We start from the raw sequence: 17,997 nt of genomic DNA, 5'->3' as shown, positions 1-17,997 counted from the left end.
CTGGAAAAATGGGTGCATAGAGGTAAATTAACTTGACTGCGAAAAAATGTGTTATCATACACGATCAATAAAAATTAATGGCGTCTTAGCACAAATGCACCAACGAGTTGTGATTGGCGGACAAAACTCAGTCATTACAAATCAATGTTTTTCCAATAATCAAATATGCTTCATATGCTTGGATTAAAAGCGGACATGATTGCAGATATCTTGAACTGATCCCAAAGTCGGTTCTATTTGATCCTGAACTAAGTTACAAAACAACCGGCGAACGTCCGACAAATTTCTCTCAAACGACTGGTGAGCGGTTGACTTCGTCGGTACCTAGCTGGGGCTTAGGTACGCCATATTAAGCTGATTTGAGGGGGATGAAAAGAGTAGAAAAATGGAATCCATTAGAGCGGGGGGCTTATATTGAGGAAAAGTGGAGTGGGGATAATTGTGAACATTATGCCGAGTACATTATGCAAACCCCAGTTACAGAGCACGTGTCATTACATAAAAAACCATGTAAAAATATGGAATGTGCGTCTGGGGGTGCAAATACTATGCACCAACTAAACTCAAACGGAAAAGAATCAAATTGAAAAGATCCCATAAAGCTCAAACGCAAAACAGATATGCACCCAGTAAGCGCAAACGGGAAAGTTCCCTTTGATTCTATGTTTTTGCATCAGCATCGGTAAATTGTACACAGACAAGTAACACTCTAAATGAACTGCATTAAGAAACTTAAAAAGCTAACAATTGAAGATACTGTTTTCAATTGACTTAAGTTTCCTCTGAGAGTGAGTTCACAATTATTTGTGACCAAAGAACGATCAACGACAAATTGAAGAATTCAAATTATTGTAAGCCTTTTCATCACTACTTTTCTGCCACTTCTATCATGCACGCTTAGGCCGCTCTATCAAAATCAATTAACTCATCTAACAACCATACCAAATTCAAATTGACTGTGGTTTTTTAATTCGCAAGCCACAAAATTGAGAAAAAATTCTCAAGACCTCTTTTGCGCTCTTCGGGCCTCAGAAATGCTCGCATTATTAGAAGTTCAGTCCTCACAGATAAAGTTATTTAAAACATTTAGAAGTAGCAATTTTACCAGAGAACAGAAAATTGTAATAAAACTACCAGGACAACAAGGAGGCTCGCGAATGTGCGTTGGCATACAACGTTCCCGCCATGCTCATCTACAATAATGGCTTAATTTTCTACCAATCGAAGACGAGATAAACTAACTTCATAATAAAAGAGTAGTCAACATTTGGTTATTTAATTTTTGATAGAATCTTAAAAAGGAAAGACTTATACAAAAAATGCTTAAATAAGTGAGATCAAACTTCTTTATTTCACTATAATGAACAACAGAAACGACACGTCAAATCAACACTAATTCATTGTCTGAAGTAGAAAAAAAACTTTATTTTATCAAGTAAATAAATAATTTTATCCAATTAAAATATGAGATCTAGAATTAAACCTCCATCCCGTTTTCAAAATAAATCCTAAATCCTAAACAGTAATGTATTCTAAGTAGCAACTTCAATATTATCAAGCTTGTACGACAACTATTCAATTTCTATTACGTTTCAAATTCTGCATAAATATCTAAAAAAGAGTGGAGAATTCAAAAACCAACATCTCACTCCACTTTAAAAGGAATTTGACAAAAAAACGCCCTTCAAACCTACTCGATATTTTGCTCCCTTTAGTACTCTACCGTCAATAAAATAACCACTCTAGCTTGATTTCTCATTGATATGGAAAATCTCAAAAAAAAAATTCTCCAAAAAAGTGAAAAGACGTTAAAATACCAAAAAGGTGTGAAAAGATCTCTAAAACGACAGCGTACCAATACAATCCAAATCATTTGGATGGTAAGAAAGCAGATCCGGTTTATTACCCGGCTGAGATGAGTGCGGTCATTAAAAAAAGCTGAGTAACACTACGTTTTCTTTTCAATTCTTTCTTTATTCAGGTTGTTTTTCAATTCAGTTATCACTTATTTGCCGCAATTTATATTTCTCACTAAAATGAAATCAAACTGCAGGTTAACATTTCATGTCAACATAAGATTTGAATGCGGTGAAAGATCAAAATATCCACATTTTTGAATTAAAATCTCGCCGTCCATCTTTGTTTTCTTTAAAAATCTCAATTGAAACTTTGTAGATCTGTTGAGCCAAACTCTAAAAAAAAAATAGGCGTACAGATTGTTGTAAATTAGCCAATTGAATCTCATTACTTTGGATTGGGATTGAAAAAGCATTAAAAATGAGACATTCTGTTGTTTCTCACTTAACGCGTTGATTTATTTTGATTTGAGGTTATCCGTACTCTTGCTTCTAAACATGGTACCAATGCGAATTACAAATAGACCTAGTAATTAAGATTACTTTTAAAAATTCATATCAAACTGGGCTTCAACGGTTTATCCAATCGCATTTTTATTTCGTTTCGATATTATCTACTTTTATTTCAAGTTGCATTGGTGAGCAACTGCTCTATAAAAAAGGAGATCGAGTAGATTGAGCGTTAAAAAAATTAGCACACGGAAGTCAAAGATTTCACAGAAAATGTTAAAAAAAATCAGAAACTTGGTCTGGCGAAACAGTGAAAAACCGCACATCAGCTACAGTACAAACTTGTTTAACAGATGAGCTATTGAATTCCAACAATTTGTTTGTGGCAGTTTTCAGGGCACTACATCTTTATCACGTTTCTGAAGGCGAAAGTCAAATGGGTCAGACGAAAAATCGGCCAGGCGAAAAATTGCAAAAAAGACAAACAGGGTTTATAAATTTGCTACAAATTGCTTTTGAGAGCAATTAACAAAAAAGTGCCTGTTCCTAAAAAGTGCCTGTTAGATCAGTTATGATAAAAAACATTTCACTATAACTCATTGATAATGAGGATCAGAGATGATGACATTACGCAAAGTATATGCTGACATTAAGCAAGACATTCATATCTTAAGAACCAATTCATTGTCTCAAAAGACTATCCGGTATCCCTGTTTCAAGCCAGAAATAGTTTCACAGGCTCATAAAGATCCATACACTTGGAACATACAAATTTTCCAAAAATTTGAAAAGTTTAAATTTTATCCAAAAAATAAATAACTAGAGTCATAAAAAATGTTGATCTCAATCCCATTAGCTCTAGAAACTATGCAGCAGCTTATTATCGAACCTTGGAGGAGGTTCGAGGGCCTCTGTTGCCGGAAAATAATAAAATATAAAAATTGCAAATATTTTAAAAAATTGCTTATATTCGTGATATTAAAATCTTGAAGAACATTGCATTACATCTATAAACTATTCAATAGTAAATGATCAAACCCTAGAGGAAGTTCCGTGGCCCTTGAGGATAGAGAAACCTAAGAAATGACAAAAATTAAAAAAAAAAAACTTAAAATTGCAAGTTTGATAAAAAAATTGCTATAATTTGTGATGCTGAAAAGATGAAAATTAATCCATGACCAACAAGAATTATTATACAGTAACCTATTATCAAACCATGACGGAGGCTTTCTGACTTGAGGTTCAAAAAATCTGAATAATGAGTATAAATATCAAAAAATTGAAAAAAATGGCTAAAAATATCAAAAATTTGCTAAAATTCGAGATGTTAAAATCTTGCAAGACATTCTATTTAATATAAAAAATTATTCAGTAACCTATTTTCAAACCGTAGAGGAAGTTCCCTGGCTCTTGCGGCTGAAAAAATTTAAACTACAAAAAATTCCAAAAAACATGAAAAAAAGCAGCATGTTTTATAAAAAAAAATTGCTAAAATTTGTGACATTAAAAAGTTGAAAAACTATTCCATGCCCATTAGAAATTTGTCAATAAATTATTATCAACCCCCTGAGGAGTTTTTCTGTCCCCTGGGTCTGGAAAGACCTGAATAAGGAAAAAAATGTCAAAAAACTTGGAAAAAATTGCACGTTTTGTCAAAAAATTGCAAAAATTCGTCACGTTAAAATGTTGAAACCATTCCATTACCACTAGAAACAATGCAGTAATCTATTATCAAACCCTAGAGGAGGTTCTTTGACACCTAGGGCTGATAAAAATCAAAAAATGTCAAAAATTTTGCAAGCGGTTGTTCGTCAGTAGCTAGCCACGGAGGGGGGGGGGGGGGGGGGATGGGGTAAACCGGGGGCAGATTGGGGGTAACAATGGTGTGGGGTGAGCGCGCGGTGGGGGGGGGGGGTGGGGCAATAGGGGGGGTGTCTTCAACCTCTAAGAACCGCCCTTCACACCATAAGTATAGGTCTCCAAAACAGTTTGAGCTGAAACAGAGCTGAAAGGCTTTAAGAGCACTTAATGCCCGCTGGGCGCTACCTGTTTATCCCGTTTTTGAGGACAAAAAGTCAAAAGCGTCAGACGAAAAATCGGTCAAGCGAAAAATCGCATAAAAAAAGACCGACAGGACTAATATAATTGCTGCAAACTTCGTTTGAGAGCAATTAATAACTATACGATAAGAATGTGTTCAAAAGCGTATGTGTACAAAGCGTATGTAAAAGAAAACAACACTACTGTTCTCCACACCAACGAGGAGTAAAGAAAATGTACAAAAAATGGGGGCAAAAATGGATATTCCTGTCATCAGTTTTGAAAAATGGCGTCAACGTCATCAATAGACACAGGAAGTGAAAGCGTCCAAAGGACTCAATATTTTACCACAAGAAGACATGCACCACGTTTCATTTAAACAAATGGCGACAGAGTAGCAAATAGATCAAATTGGGGCGCAAAAAGAAGAATCACACTTTTTGCAAACAAACAAAGGTACCGAAAACACAAACATAACCGACTAACGTCGGTCGAATTGCTCTCAAACAACCGGCGAGCGGTTGGCATTGTCAGTAGCTAGCCACAGTTTAGTGAGGCTAGCTTTATTGATTCGTCTCAAACTGCAAAATGTTGCAAAATTTTAAAAAAGCTTCCAGATTTCGCAGTGAAAATGTTAAAAACTATTTTTTGTCTCTGGATTTATGTCAATCAACTCACCTCCTTGACTTGAGAAGCTTCGTTGGCCAGTAATGATCGTAAAATGACAAAAATATTGAAAACAATCGCAAATTTTACCAAAATCTTGCTGATATTCAATATATTAAAATCTTCAAAACGATTTCATTGTCTCAAAAGACAATCCAGTATCCCAATTTCAAGCTTTAAATAGTTTCACTGGATCATAAAGATCCATATACGGAGAACATATTAATTTTCCGAAAATTTGACAAAAACTAAATTGCTAGAAAATTGTTAAAGCTGGAGTCATTGAAATATTGATAACCATTCCATTAACTATGCGACAGCCTATCATCAAACCTTGGAGGAGAACCAGGACCCTGGTGCCGGAAAAATGATAAAAAATTCAAAAAAAAATCACAAATCTTGAAAAAATTGCAAATATTTTTTGAAAATTGTTGAAATTAAAATCTTGAAAAACATTCAATTAAATCTAGAAGCTATGCCTAATAATCAAAAGCTCAAGGAGGTTCGCGGGCCCTTCAGGTTGGAAAAACCTAAAAAATGCTAAATTCCTGATGGTAAAATGTTGAAAAACAATTCCATTACCACTAGAAACTATGCAGTAACCTATTATCAAACCCTGGTGCAAGTTGGGTTGCCCTTGAGATTGGAGAAACCTAAAATTGACAAAATATTTAAAAAACTTGAAAAAAAATTGTAAGTTTTATTTAAAAAAACTGCAAAAATTTGTGATGTCTAAAGTGTTGAAAACCTTTCAATTACCGCTAGAAGCTATGCAGTTATATATTATCAAACCCTGCAGTAGGTTCGTTGCCCCTTGAGGAGAAACCTAAAAAATGACCAAAAATTTAAAAAATTGAAAAAAAATTGCAAATTTTATTAAAATTTTGCCAAAATTTGTAATAACGAAAAGATGAAAACCATAAAATTTTTATTACCCTATTATCAAACGCTATAGGAGACTTCCTGGCTCATGGGTCTCGGAACACTTGGATAATAACAATAAATTTTATAAATTTAAAAAATGCAAGTTTTATGAAAAAATAGCTAAAATTCGTGATGTTAAAACGCTGGAAACCATACTATTACCACTAGAAGCAAATGCAGTAACCTATTACGAAATCCTGCAGGAAGTTCACTGGCTCTTGAGACTGGAAAAACCTAAAAGACAATAAATTTAAAAAAGATTCAAAAAATGTAAGTTTTATAAAAAAAATTGCTTAAATTTGTCTTAAAAAATTGAAAGATATTACATGGCAAAAAAAATTCTTTCAGCAACTTATCATCAAACTCTTATTGAAGATTTTCTGCCCCTTGCGTCCACAAAGACGTGAAAAATGAAAAATGAATGAAAAAAATATAAAGCTGCACGTTTTGTCAAAAAAATGCTAAAATTCTTGATGTTAAAATGTTGAAACAATTGCACTACCATTAGAAACTATGCAATAACCTAATATGAAACCATAGAGGAGGTTCCTTGAAACCAAGAGCTGAAAGAACTCAAAAACTGGCGCAAAAACTGAAAAATTCAAAAAGCTTGAAAAAAATTGCGAAAATTAGTAAAAAAAAAATGCGTGTTTTTAGCGATCAGTTGTTCGTCAGTAGCCAGGGGGGGGGGGGTGCACTGGGGAACTGCACATGAGGGGGGGTTAGATATGAACATTACCAGCAGTTCCTAATTACTATACATTACAAACGAAGATACTGTTAAAGTCCAATGTTCGAAAACAGAAGTCAACAATCAAAAACGGAGGTAAATGCTCGAACAGAAAGAAGTCAAAATTCAAGTCATGAACAAACTTGCGTTCTGAAAAAACCTGTAGAATCTCAATACTCCTCTTCGAGTCGTGAAAAGACCGACAAGACTAATATAATTGCTACAAACTTCGTTTGAGCAATTAACTACAAACTTCGTTTGAGAGCAATTAATAACCACTAGCTGAACACAGAATTATCTACCAAAAAGGAAATATTATTTTTCCGAAATTACATACATCATGCCAATAAAACGACCCGTTGCAAAAGTACCAGAAAAGACAACACAGGCCTGAGAATTCAATAGCTCATTTAAATTTTTCGAAAACAGGTGTCACCATCATTTAAAACATTTGGGTAAAAGTTTTCAACGAACTAAACTATGCCTTATTAGACAGCACGTAAAACCCTTGGCAACGGGGGCTAATCAACAAGGCAAACAAAAAATAGCAAAAACGCCAAAATCTAAAAATCGCTCAGAGTTTCCATAGTTCAATGGTGTCAAAGTCATAAAATCATTAGATATTCACCGAAAAATCCAGTGATTAACTTTTTCATCATTGCAGTACTTGTAGACCATTTCAACAGCATTCGTTAAAAGATCTAATTGCGAAAAAAGTGAACTAAAATTCTGATTGCCTTAGTACAAAAAAAACTCAGTCTTCGCGACCTTAATTTACTGGCGTTTTTGCTCCCATTAATTTTTCAGCGTTGCAAAATCACAATTGACTTTGATTTTTGCTTTACTTCTATAATCATCAAAAAGTGTAAGCGAATCATTCAAGGAAGACAGAAAGAACAAAATTGAGTTTGTTTGGATTGTAAAAAGGTAAGAGCGCAGTAATAGCCAGCTGAGTCGGTAAATATTTGCCATATAGTATTTTAGTAAAAGTTACGGCTATTTAAAAATCTTCGACTATATAGATCCACGGCTCCCGCATTACATCTACCTCAACCCCGCCTTCACTTTTCCTTTTAAAGATTTTCCTCAAATTTTGTCGGAGCAAAGAAAATTGTTTTTCTACAATGCATACGCAAAACCTGAGAAGCATGTCTGCAATATGTATTCCTCCATTTCGAGAAATGTTGGAATGAAAAATAACAGACTTTGAGGACCAGATCTAGGCTACTTTTATAAGCCCTTTAGGTTTTCTCATCTTTATGTTAGTGTATGTGGGTTTGGTTCCCCATGATAAGTTGTGTATTGATGTGAGAGAGAGAGAGAGAGAGAAGTATTAATCAATGTTTCAATTGGCGGCAAAATTTGTTAAAAATCAGTCGGTTTATATAGCATTATGTTCCCGCAATCATAGCTTAATGGTTGTGACATTCTCAACTCGAACTGTAACTTTTAAATCAAAAATCGGAAAGTATCGGAAGTCATTCTTGACTTCCTTCAGCCCTCCTTTCGGGTTGGGTGTCACCTAAGAGAGCCGCGCAAAACCTAGCGTGTTTTGTTTTCCCTAACCCCTTGGTGAGGACATCTGCGATCATGAGGTCAGTTTGCAAGTATTTCAATTCTAGCTCTCCCCTTTCTACAAGCTAACTTATGAAATGAAGTTTAAGTGCAAAGTGTTTTGTTTTTCCATAGTGAGTGGACTGCTTGCTGAGCGCTATGCATGCCTGGTTGTCAACGAAAATCTCAATAGGTTTTTGCACCTCAACGCTTAAGTCCTGAAGCAGATCTCTCAAGTGAATGGCCTCCTTTGTTGCCTCTACTCGGGAATTCATTTCAGCTTCTGCCGTTGATGTAGCAACACATCTTTGAACCTTGTTGACCAGCTGACAACGGCTGAGGTACTACTAAGTTTGAAACAATATCCTGAAGTGCTTTTCCTATGGTCCAAATTTCCCGCCCAATCGGCATCGGAGAAACACTCTTAAGGTTGACTTGTCTCCCCTCCTAAAAACTAAACTCTTTGACTTAGAACCTTTGAGGTATCTCAAACCTCTTTTTCCGGCTTTCCAGTGCTTTTCCCCTGGGTTCTCAACAAAAGAACTTAAGAAATTTGCTGCAAAAGCAATGTCTGGTCTACTTGAGCAAGCTAAATAATTCAAGCAACCCACTAAATTTCTATAATCAAAACTTTTCATGCGCTCTTGCTCTTCACTCCTCTCCTGAGGGCAGTCTTCTTTTGTTAGTTTTATTTCTGCAAGTGGTGTCTCTACTGATTTGCCATTTTCTAGTCCAAATCTCTCTAACAGCTCTTCAATATACTGTTCATGGTTGATTTCAATTGAATTTTCCTTTTTCACAATTTTCATTCCAAGAAACCAACAAAGATCCCTACAATCACTTATTTTGAAATCCTTAGACAGCTCACTCTCAAACCAAGCCGAGAAGTTTTCCTGAAATTCACAGCTTATTATATAATCTACCCACAAACAAACTGCGCCTTGAAGTTGTCTTTCACTTTTCTTTATGAACAAACAATTATCATGAACCGAAGATTCAAAACCTTTAGCTACCAAAAAGTTACTAAATGTAAGATACCAATTCCTTCCTGACTGCTTAAGACCGTAAAGACTTTTCTTCATTTAACAAATAAGAGGTTTTCCCTTGTTGTCTAATTGCTCAAAACCTTCCGGTTGTTTCATGTAAATTTCCTCAGCTATAGGTGAATTAAGATATGCCGTTTTTATATCCATTTGTCTTATTTTCGAACCTTTTTGAACAGACAAGCTCAAAATTTAACGAATTGTTGACAACCTAGTTGTTGGTGAGTATGTCTCATGAAAATCCTTCCCTAAGACTTGACTGTAACCTTTGGCCACGAACCTTGCTTTGAATCTACTTATCTCCCCCGTCGGACCATCCAAAATGCCATCTACTACCCACTACTTTTGCTCCATTATCCTCAACTAGATCCTAAACTTTATTTTCGCTCAGTGAGTTATATTCGTCCTGCATTGCCTTTCTTCAGTTGTCATTCTTGAGCGCCTCTTTTGCGTTTTTAGGTAACAAATTTTGATCAACAATTTAACTTAAAAAAACTATTTCACTCATCTCTTTGTTTACCTCATGTTCTAGATTTGCCTGTTCATTCACTCCGAAGTAATAGTTGTTCTCTTCGAACCGTGCATTCCTTGTTTTTTGAACCTTAAGCTCATCGCGATCGTTTTCTATTCCTATCAGAAAAGATCTACTATCGAGTGCATGACCTAAGAAAATTCCCTTCTTCGCTTTTCTGTCTATTTTGTTTCTGAACTGTTTCTCTATGAAAAGGTAAGCAACACAACCGAACACTTTCATGAAACTAAGATTTGGTTTCTCATCATAGATGGCTTCGTGAGGGTTTTCTTTATTGCCCAATGATAGCAAAAATTTTTCAAATAGAACACCATGTTGAGCGAATAAGTCCAATACTTTTTCTCTAAAGAAGCCTGATCTCCTAAACATCTAGCAGTTCCTACAGTGACGTCCAAAAGTTTTTCAATTTTACCATTTTCTTGTGGCGTGTACGCCGCAGAATTCTCAAGCCTGATTCCTTTTAGCCGGGCAAACTTTTTAAAGTCGATAGATATAGTACTCTTTTGCACCGTCTGATACTAAAGTTAAAGGTTGGCCTACATCTGCATAAAAATGTTGAAATTTCTCTAGAGTCTCGTCCCTTGATTTCATAAAGTAAACCCTACAATATCTATTGAAGCTATCAACAAAACCTATTACGTACTTGTGGGCATCTACAGCCTCGGGGGTAATGGGCCCTAAGATGTCTGTGTGCACAATGTCCAACACTGCTTGTGCTCCTGTTGTGCAATCTTTTGCTATTGGTTGTTTCTTAGCTTTATTCAACTCGCAAATCTCACATACATCTACCGCACTGTCGCTGATACGCATTCCTTCAACGTGTTCAACTAGTTTGCTAAGGTCCGTAAAATTGTTATGACCCAATCTTGTGCCACATTTTTAAGCTACAGGACAGTAGGCAGTTTTCCTTGCAAGTTTTATCAATCTCACTAAAGTCCCAAATGAACAAAATTGTCTCCTGTCTAAATGGGTACTCAACTCCGCTTTGTCAATTATGCTTAGTTCTGGTCCTATCAAAACTTCAGCTCCTGCTTCTCTAAGTTTACTAATTGACACTAGACTGTGTGAGTTTTCAGGTAAAAACAAGGCGTTCTCTAAGATAATTTTTCTATTCACCTGATTACTATCCTTAACTAAAAATGCAACTGTACCTCGGCCACAAATCTCAGACTCTGTTTTGTTGGCGTTCTGTACTTTGCCCGAGAAATTATCATCGATATCGATAAACATTTCCCTGTTGTTTATCATGTGACTTGTTGCCCCCGAATCTAGCACTAGTCCTACTCCCTCATCATCAACTGGGCATAAAAAGAAACTGAAGTATTCTTCATCTTTTGCTAAATTCTGTTTCTCATTTCTAACGCTTCGCCTGGCATGACTCTCTTTTTTATCATTTCTAACTTTTTATTCCTACACTCTGTAGCTATGTGTCCAAACTTATTGCAATTGTAGCATTGAATTACTTTGATGGTATTAGGCTGCGGGTTATGAGGCTTCCAGTTATTAGTTGAGCGACAGAATTTTGCAATATGTCCTATCTTATTACAGTTATGGCACCTCTTCTGCTTTGTTAGGAAGACACTTTCACTTGCGTTTTTCCTATCACTCTCTATTCTTAGCTCAGTGTCGAAGTTGATCAGATCTCGCTTCAACTCATCAAGTGACTTATCCTCACTACCTTACTTAACAAGTGTGACAAAATTATCAAATTCGTTCGGCAGACCTTTCAGTAGAATTGATGTAAACATTTTTTCACTCAAACCCTCGTAGACTTGGATAAGTTTATATTGTAGTTCATCTGCTCTTGTTATGTACTCGATTAGACTTTCGTCGTCTCTTTTAACAAGGCTAGTGAGTTCGCTGACTAATTTTTGCAATCTAGGTCTCTCAAAGCTACGGAATCTCTTAGTTAACACGTCCCATGCTTGAGCCCCATCTCCTTTATATGGCCTAAGATCAAGAACTGACTGCTTGTCCAACGCCGAAACAAGCTCATACCAAATTTGCATTTGTTTTTCTTTAAAAACTTCTCTCCCTTTATCTATAGCTGCGTCTTTTTCGGCTCGTGAAGCGTTAGGGCGTGTAGATGGGTCATAATCTTCAAATGTACTACTACCATCAAGTACCTTGTACAACATAAGGACAAAAATGCGAGCATCAAATTGCTCCGAAAAGTACAAAAAGTCTTCTTCTTTCCCACTGAGTCGGACACGTTCGTTCTTATCACTCATCTCTTGTCTAACCCGTCTATCAATTCAAAGCAAAAATTAGTCTCTCTAATCATTTTATCAATTCAACACTTTTTCACTCGTTACTTTCAAACAAAAACCAACTCTTTGGAGAACTAGGATTAAAAGGTCGGCAAACAAAAGGTCCGATACGCAAACACTACTCTCTTGTCTATGTCATTACTGGTCACTGAGAAACGGCCAGGCCACGTCCTTACAAGGTTCGACTGTAAAAGGATCCTCTAGGTCGGGTGTTATCCTTAGCGGAACCCAGGTTGCAATACCTTCACAGACTCAAGGGCAGTCTGTACATGTATCGCCCCTTATTAGCATGATTATTTCTCCAAAGTTATTATCTTTTTTCAATCAAGTTCAACCATATTTGTAGAGTGTTTAAGTTTTGCGCTGCTCTACAGGTTTATTACAATGTTTTAAAATCAAAATCTGAACGATGTTCAGCAAATCAACGCTTTTTCAAGAATTGAACGGTGTTCGATTAGGTTGCGCTTTTTCAAAAAAAATGTCCGAACGGTATCCGGAAATGCACGCGCGTCACAACCAATAAGCTACCTTTTAGGAAAGTAGCTTTTTACAAATTTAAACAATTAATGTTTTCAATCTTGGTTTGGCACTTTGCCGGCACTCAAACAGACTCCTTCAAAACTAGGGTCTGGAACTTCACTCTGCTGATCCTTGCTAGCTACTCTTTTCGGACTCTTTGCTCTCTCTTTTGCTCTCTCTTTTTGGCTTTGATCTCTCTTTTTGCTCTCTTTTTGGACTCTCCTTTGCTCTCTCGTTTTGGCTTTCGTCTCTTTGGCCCTTTCTGGTCTCTTTGGCAGTGTCTTGTCCCTTTGCTGTTTTGTCTCTGTTTTTGTTTGACCGCCTTGCAGAAAAATTTTTGTGTGCAGCTGTGCGTTTGGCTGGGCACAGTAACCGGATAAGTTGTGTATTGATTTGTGAGAGAGAAGTATTAATCAATATTTCAATTAGCGGCAAGATTTGTTACAAATCAGTCGGTTTATATAGCATTATGTTCCCGCAATCATAGCTTAATGGTTGTGACATTCTCAACTCGAACTGTAACTTTTAAATCAAAAATCGGAAAGTATCGGAAGTCATTCTTGACTTCCTTCACCCCAAACTAACAAGAGTTCTTATGACCTCTTTCGATAACCTGATTCTAATCTCACATAAAAAGTGAGAGCAATTAATAAATTAAAATTTTCACAATTCTTCCTCGAGGATGCCTAGAAGTTTCTACTGTAAACAAGGAACAGCACCTTTTCTGAGCTCAAGAAGTCAAATCACGTAATATTGATATCGATCCAGATTTGTAACTAGATCCAAAATGATTCCAATGATTCAAATTATGAAATAACTCATATAAAGTGTTCCGCTGATCGTGCCCCTTTACTTTGGGCAACACATTAAAGTAAGCATCATAGAATGACCGAGAAAATCCACCAAATATTGACATTATTCCAAATTCGAATTCCGAGTGACCATAAAATGATCCTGGGTCAAATATAACAGCCGCATCTCTAGTCTCGCCCACATTACCCGACCATAAATCTCCATGAAGAAGGGAAGGATGAACCTGAAATAAATTACCAGGTAAATCCAGGATTTTTTGAATTTCATCAGAACGGCAACAAAAAAAAAACAGAAAATTTGGATGTTACTGCCTGGCGGGCATCGCAAAGATACTTTTGTCTCGTCGAGTGGGTAGCCCAGAAGTATACTGGAGGAGACCTTATGCATGTCAAAAACATCTATTAAGTTTTGATTTTCAAAAATGTAAAAGGAAGTAAATTTTTGTGTGGGCAGTTCATTTTAGCTAGATTCTCTGGTATTAGGTTGTTTCAGTTGCATAATTATGAGCCAGTATGAGCTGTCGCTGTAATGATTTTTTCCTATTTCTTCATGAAATCGTTTGCTTGTTAAAATTCCTTTTGTTGACTTCCGAGTTTTCTTTCTGTCAGGCCGAAAATATCTGTCTTTACTCTAAAAATTCGCATTGCAAAGCTCTGTAAATCATGTAATTCCCTCATGAAAAAAGGATGAAACCAGCTGAAATATAAATTCCTGGAAAAAATATTTTATCCAAATAGGCTACGAGCTAATAGTTTACCAGATCAGATTACGTAATTTTTGTTTAAAAATAACGACCGATTTGAATATGTTAAAATGCTATAATAGTCCTGTAACATGTAACATTTCTTCAGTAACATTTACCTCAATATCATTGAAAAACTGTGGCATTTTCCGCACTAGTAGTTGATATAAATGATTTAAATCACCCACACTAGACTTCCCTCTCTCCTTCACAAGCATTTCTACCTGTGGTTTGATTCTATTCTGTGCGTAAAACGAAACCCAATTATCTTTCCAAGAATTGTCTAGGGGTATAAACCCACAACACGTTGCATCTTCAAACCCAAATTGTGAGACCTCTTTCGTGTCTATATTGTGCTTGTGCATTTGGGCCAATTTGGTGCCCAATTCAGCTTCTCTGCTTCTCAAACTGCTGATGTCCAGATGTTCCAACAAAATCGCAGATCCATTTGGTGTATTTTCAAACACCGAAACTGGATGAGGAACTCGTATTGAATTTGTGTTTTCAATGGCTTGAAGACTTAAAAACTCGCCTTTGAACATCGTATGTGAACCTGGTTTTTTGTTATACTTGAGAAAAAACCGACCCCTGTCGGTATCATATGAGCGTCCATTGTTAATACAACCACCGCCAGAGTAATTTGTAGATTTGACCGAATCGAAGTTTAATTCCTTTTGAAGGAAACTTTCCATTTTTGCATCATTTAGAACCTAGAAACTAAGCAAGAAAATTGCTGAATGTACAAAGAACGAATTAAAGCAAGGCCTCTTTTCTTCTTTAGTGATGATAAAGTCAATTAAATTTTTAATTTTCTTTTGATAATTCATTATATTTACAGAACAATAGAAAAATTATCTCTCAAATATTAAGTAAAGTCCGCATTAGCAGTCCATATTAGTTGTGCGCGCCATCTTCACTGCGTAACACTTCAAAATTATCGTCATCCGCACGATCATTGAGCACAGCAAATTGACATTTCACAAACTCAGGAATGAGAACTGAGGGGGAAAACCAGAAGTCATCTTATGAGCTAAGATAAAAGTATAATTCACTATTTATAATTTACATCTCACACTGCATAAGTTTAAAGTTTCTCTCAAACGATGGGCTGAGAGTTGATAGTAAAAAACTAACGATGCTCGGAATAGGACATTCGAGACAAAAAATGTCCCATGCAACTTGAAATTCTGCCTTCGCAGCAATTTTCGAATGCTCCGCTACCATAGGACTAGTAAAGCCACAAGACATCTAACTCAATAACCTCACACTTAACAAATTTATGGTGTTTTGAATCTTCTGAAGAGAAGTATAATGGTCAAACGAAATACCAGTAGAAGGAGAAATCTCATAAAAAAGAACGATAGGACAAACATAGCTGGCAGATTGCCAGAAAATAGCCACAATAGCTTCGTAGATCTGCAGTCTAAAAAAACAGTAAAAAAAAGAAACGAAAAAAATTCGTTTTCCATTGAAGGCTGATATGTTATATTTTGATTAAAAATCTGTATAAGTTTTTGCTGCCTCTATTTGCTGCTCTCAAAAAATCTTCATTTAGAGTGACACACCCATTTGACCTTATATCTTTGAATTCAAGTAAAAAAAAGTCAATTTCAAAGTGATGAAGTCATTTTTGAGAATAAGGTAGATCAAAAGTGACCAAAAAATTAATCACGAGAATGAATAAAAACACTCGATCCACTAAGAGCGAAAAATGACGTCACGCACGCACTTCAGTTGAAATTGCATGAACGAATGAACAAAAAGCAGATTTGAGGTTGTGACGTCATATGGTCGTAACAAAAAACTTGACGAAATAAAAAACATAGCAGGGCAAGTCCTGACGTACAATTCAAAGAATTTTTATTGAATAAACAAAAAAAACTAGACCTGGAACGGACTATGAGTGAATTGGGAAAACCATTTCAACAAAGATCAACTCAAAAAAAACAGAAAACCAATGTCTAAGTGCCGCTAGGGAGAACAAAAACCATTAGCGATAAATATAAATTTGAGGCTAACAAAAAAACGAGGAATAGAACGAACTATGAATGGTTTGGGAAAGACATTTTTAGAAACAAATTCAATCCCAAAAATCGAAAAAACAGTAAAAATCAAAGTGAAATTGCCACATGTGAACAAAAAACCACTAGCGAGAAAGCAAATTTTTGTTCAAACACCGTTTTCTCACTCTACTTCAAAATTAGAGCGAAAAACTTCACGCCACCAAACCACTCGCTTTCTGCTCTACTTCCTCTTTTGGCCTGACCAAAATCACTAATCGAAATTGACTTCAAAAATCATGAAAATCTGTCAACAGATCTTGAAAAAGACATAGCCGGAAGAATTCCGGAACCGATTCGAAGTGGAGTGGAAAGCCATTTCAACGCCATCGAACTGCTCATCAGACAAAACGTGCCTCCACCAATTTATGATTATCTTGAAACAAAACCATCAAACAAAAAAGTAAAAAACAAAAAAATCAAATCTGTTAGATGATTTTAAAAAGCTGACAAAATTTTGTCATGAATTGAGATCCAGAAATAACTATCTATGCTAAAATTATTTCATCAAAACAACTAGTACTTACTAAAACCGCCTATGTGCATTTTTTTTAAAATACTTGAAGCCAAATTATGAAAAAAAGGCTCTTACAAACAGGCTAAGAAACTTGTCTAAAAAAAAAAGCTAAAAGACTCAAAAAATTAAAATAGTTCCAATTTTCGCCATTTTTGTCAAATTTCTCAAAAAATGATTCATATCCACAAAACTGTAACCAATTTTTATCTAAAACGCGATCAAGTAGAGGGGGTCTTTTCAATAACCATTTGAGCCAGTAAAAGAAAACAATCGTTAAAAAAAACGCAAGAAATTAGCCCGAAAATCAGCAAAATACGTGAAAAACCTCCGAATCAGAATAAAATTCATATGAATTTCCAGAAACCTTCAAAACCACTACAAAACCACTACAAAACCGGCCTAAAAATAAAACAAAATCAAAGCCACACTTAACCAAGAAAACGAAGAAAAATTTGCTTCAAAATGCCGCACGTGAACAAAAAACTTCGCTCGCTTACAGAATTTTTTTTCACACCTCACTTTCTCGCTCTCTAGAAAACAACGATATGAACAGAATATAGCTGGCAGATTGCCGGAAATTAGCCGCGATAGACGCTTGGGGGCTTCCATGCATTGAAACAACTAAAGAGATTAGATAGACAGATCGACCACCAGTCCTTTAATAGACCACTTAGACTTTTTGGGTTAGCTTTGGACAGTCATCTTTATGAGACACATAAACTCTATAATGAGAAAACCCTAATAGGGCTGTTCAAAATTAGGATCTTTTCCGTTTGTGTCCCCTTAGCTTAGCGGGCGCATATTATTTGCACCCCTCAGATACACGTGCAAAAATTTTCACAAAATGACTTATTATGTAATGGCACGTGCTCTGTAACGGGGGGGGGCATAACGTACTGGGGGGGGCACAAACAGAGAAGATCCCAAAATTAATATTCGAAATCAAAAACTCAAGACTAATAATCAAGAATTAGGGCATATATGTTTGGCACTACTTAGATGCACACCATTGACATTTAATAAGTAAATGTTCATAAATCATAAGTTCCATAAGTGAACTCAGAAGTCATTTTTTTGAGTGAAGAAAGTCATTGAAAAAGTCAATTCCAAGAAGTCAGGGTAAGACGAAACAAAAATCTGTTAGACGAAGTAAAAAACATAGCAGGACAAGTCCTGACGTACAATTCGAAGAATTTTCATTGACTAAACAGAAAAACTAGACCTAGAATGGACTATGAGTGAATTGAGAAAACCATTTTAGAAAAAAATCAGATCAAAAAA

General features: G+C 35.8%; 2 protein-coding genes across 2 annotated transcripts in view; both read right to left on the bottom strand.

The window, feature by feature from the left end:
• Positions 1-17,997, bottom strand: part of LOC142349671 (geranylgeranyl transferase type-1 subunit beta-like) — a 274,458-nt gene that overhangs the window by 23,820 nt on the left and 232,641 nt on the right. The gene's annotated exons all lie outside the window — the stretch shown is intronic.
• LOC142349841 (ketosamine-3-kinase-like) lies at positions 13,228-15,554 on the bottom strand. Its single transcript, XM_075401648.1, has 2 exons — positions 14,259-15,554; positions 13,228-13,620 (listed from the first exon to the last, which is right to left on the bottom strand). Exons 1-2 carry the CDS (start codon positions 14,829-14,831, stop codon positions 13,315-13,317), a joined length of 879 nt encoding a protein of 292 aa, XP_075257763.1. The 5' UTR covers positions 14,832-15,554; the 3' UTR covers positions 13,228-13,314.

Source organism: Convolutriloba macropyga, chromosome 11 (assembly GCF_964194025.1).
Source record: "Convolutriloba macropyga chromosome 11, txConMacr16.3, whole genome shotgun sequence".
Taxonomy (NCBI): Eukaryota; Metazoa; Xenacoelomorpha; order Acoela; family Convolutidae; genus Convolutriloba; species Convolutriloba macropyga.
The sequence above is the reverse complement of the archived record's forward strand: the minus strand, read 5'-3'. Positions and strand labels throughout refer to the sequence as shown.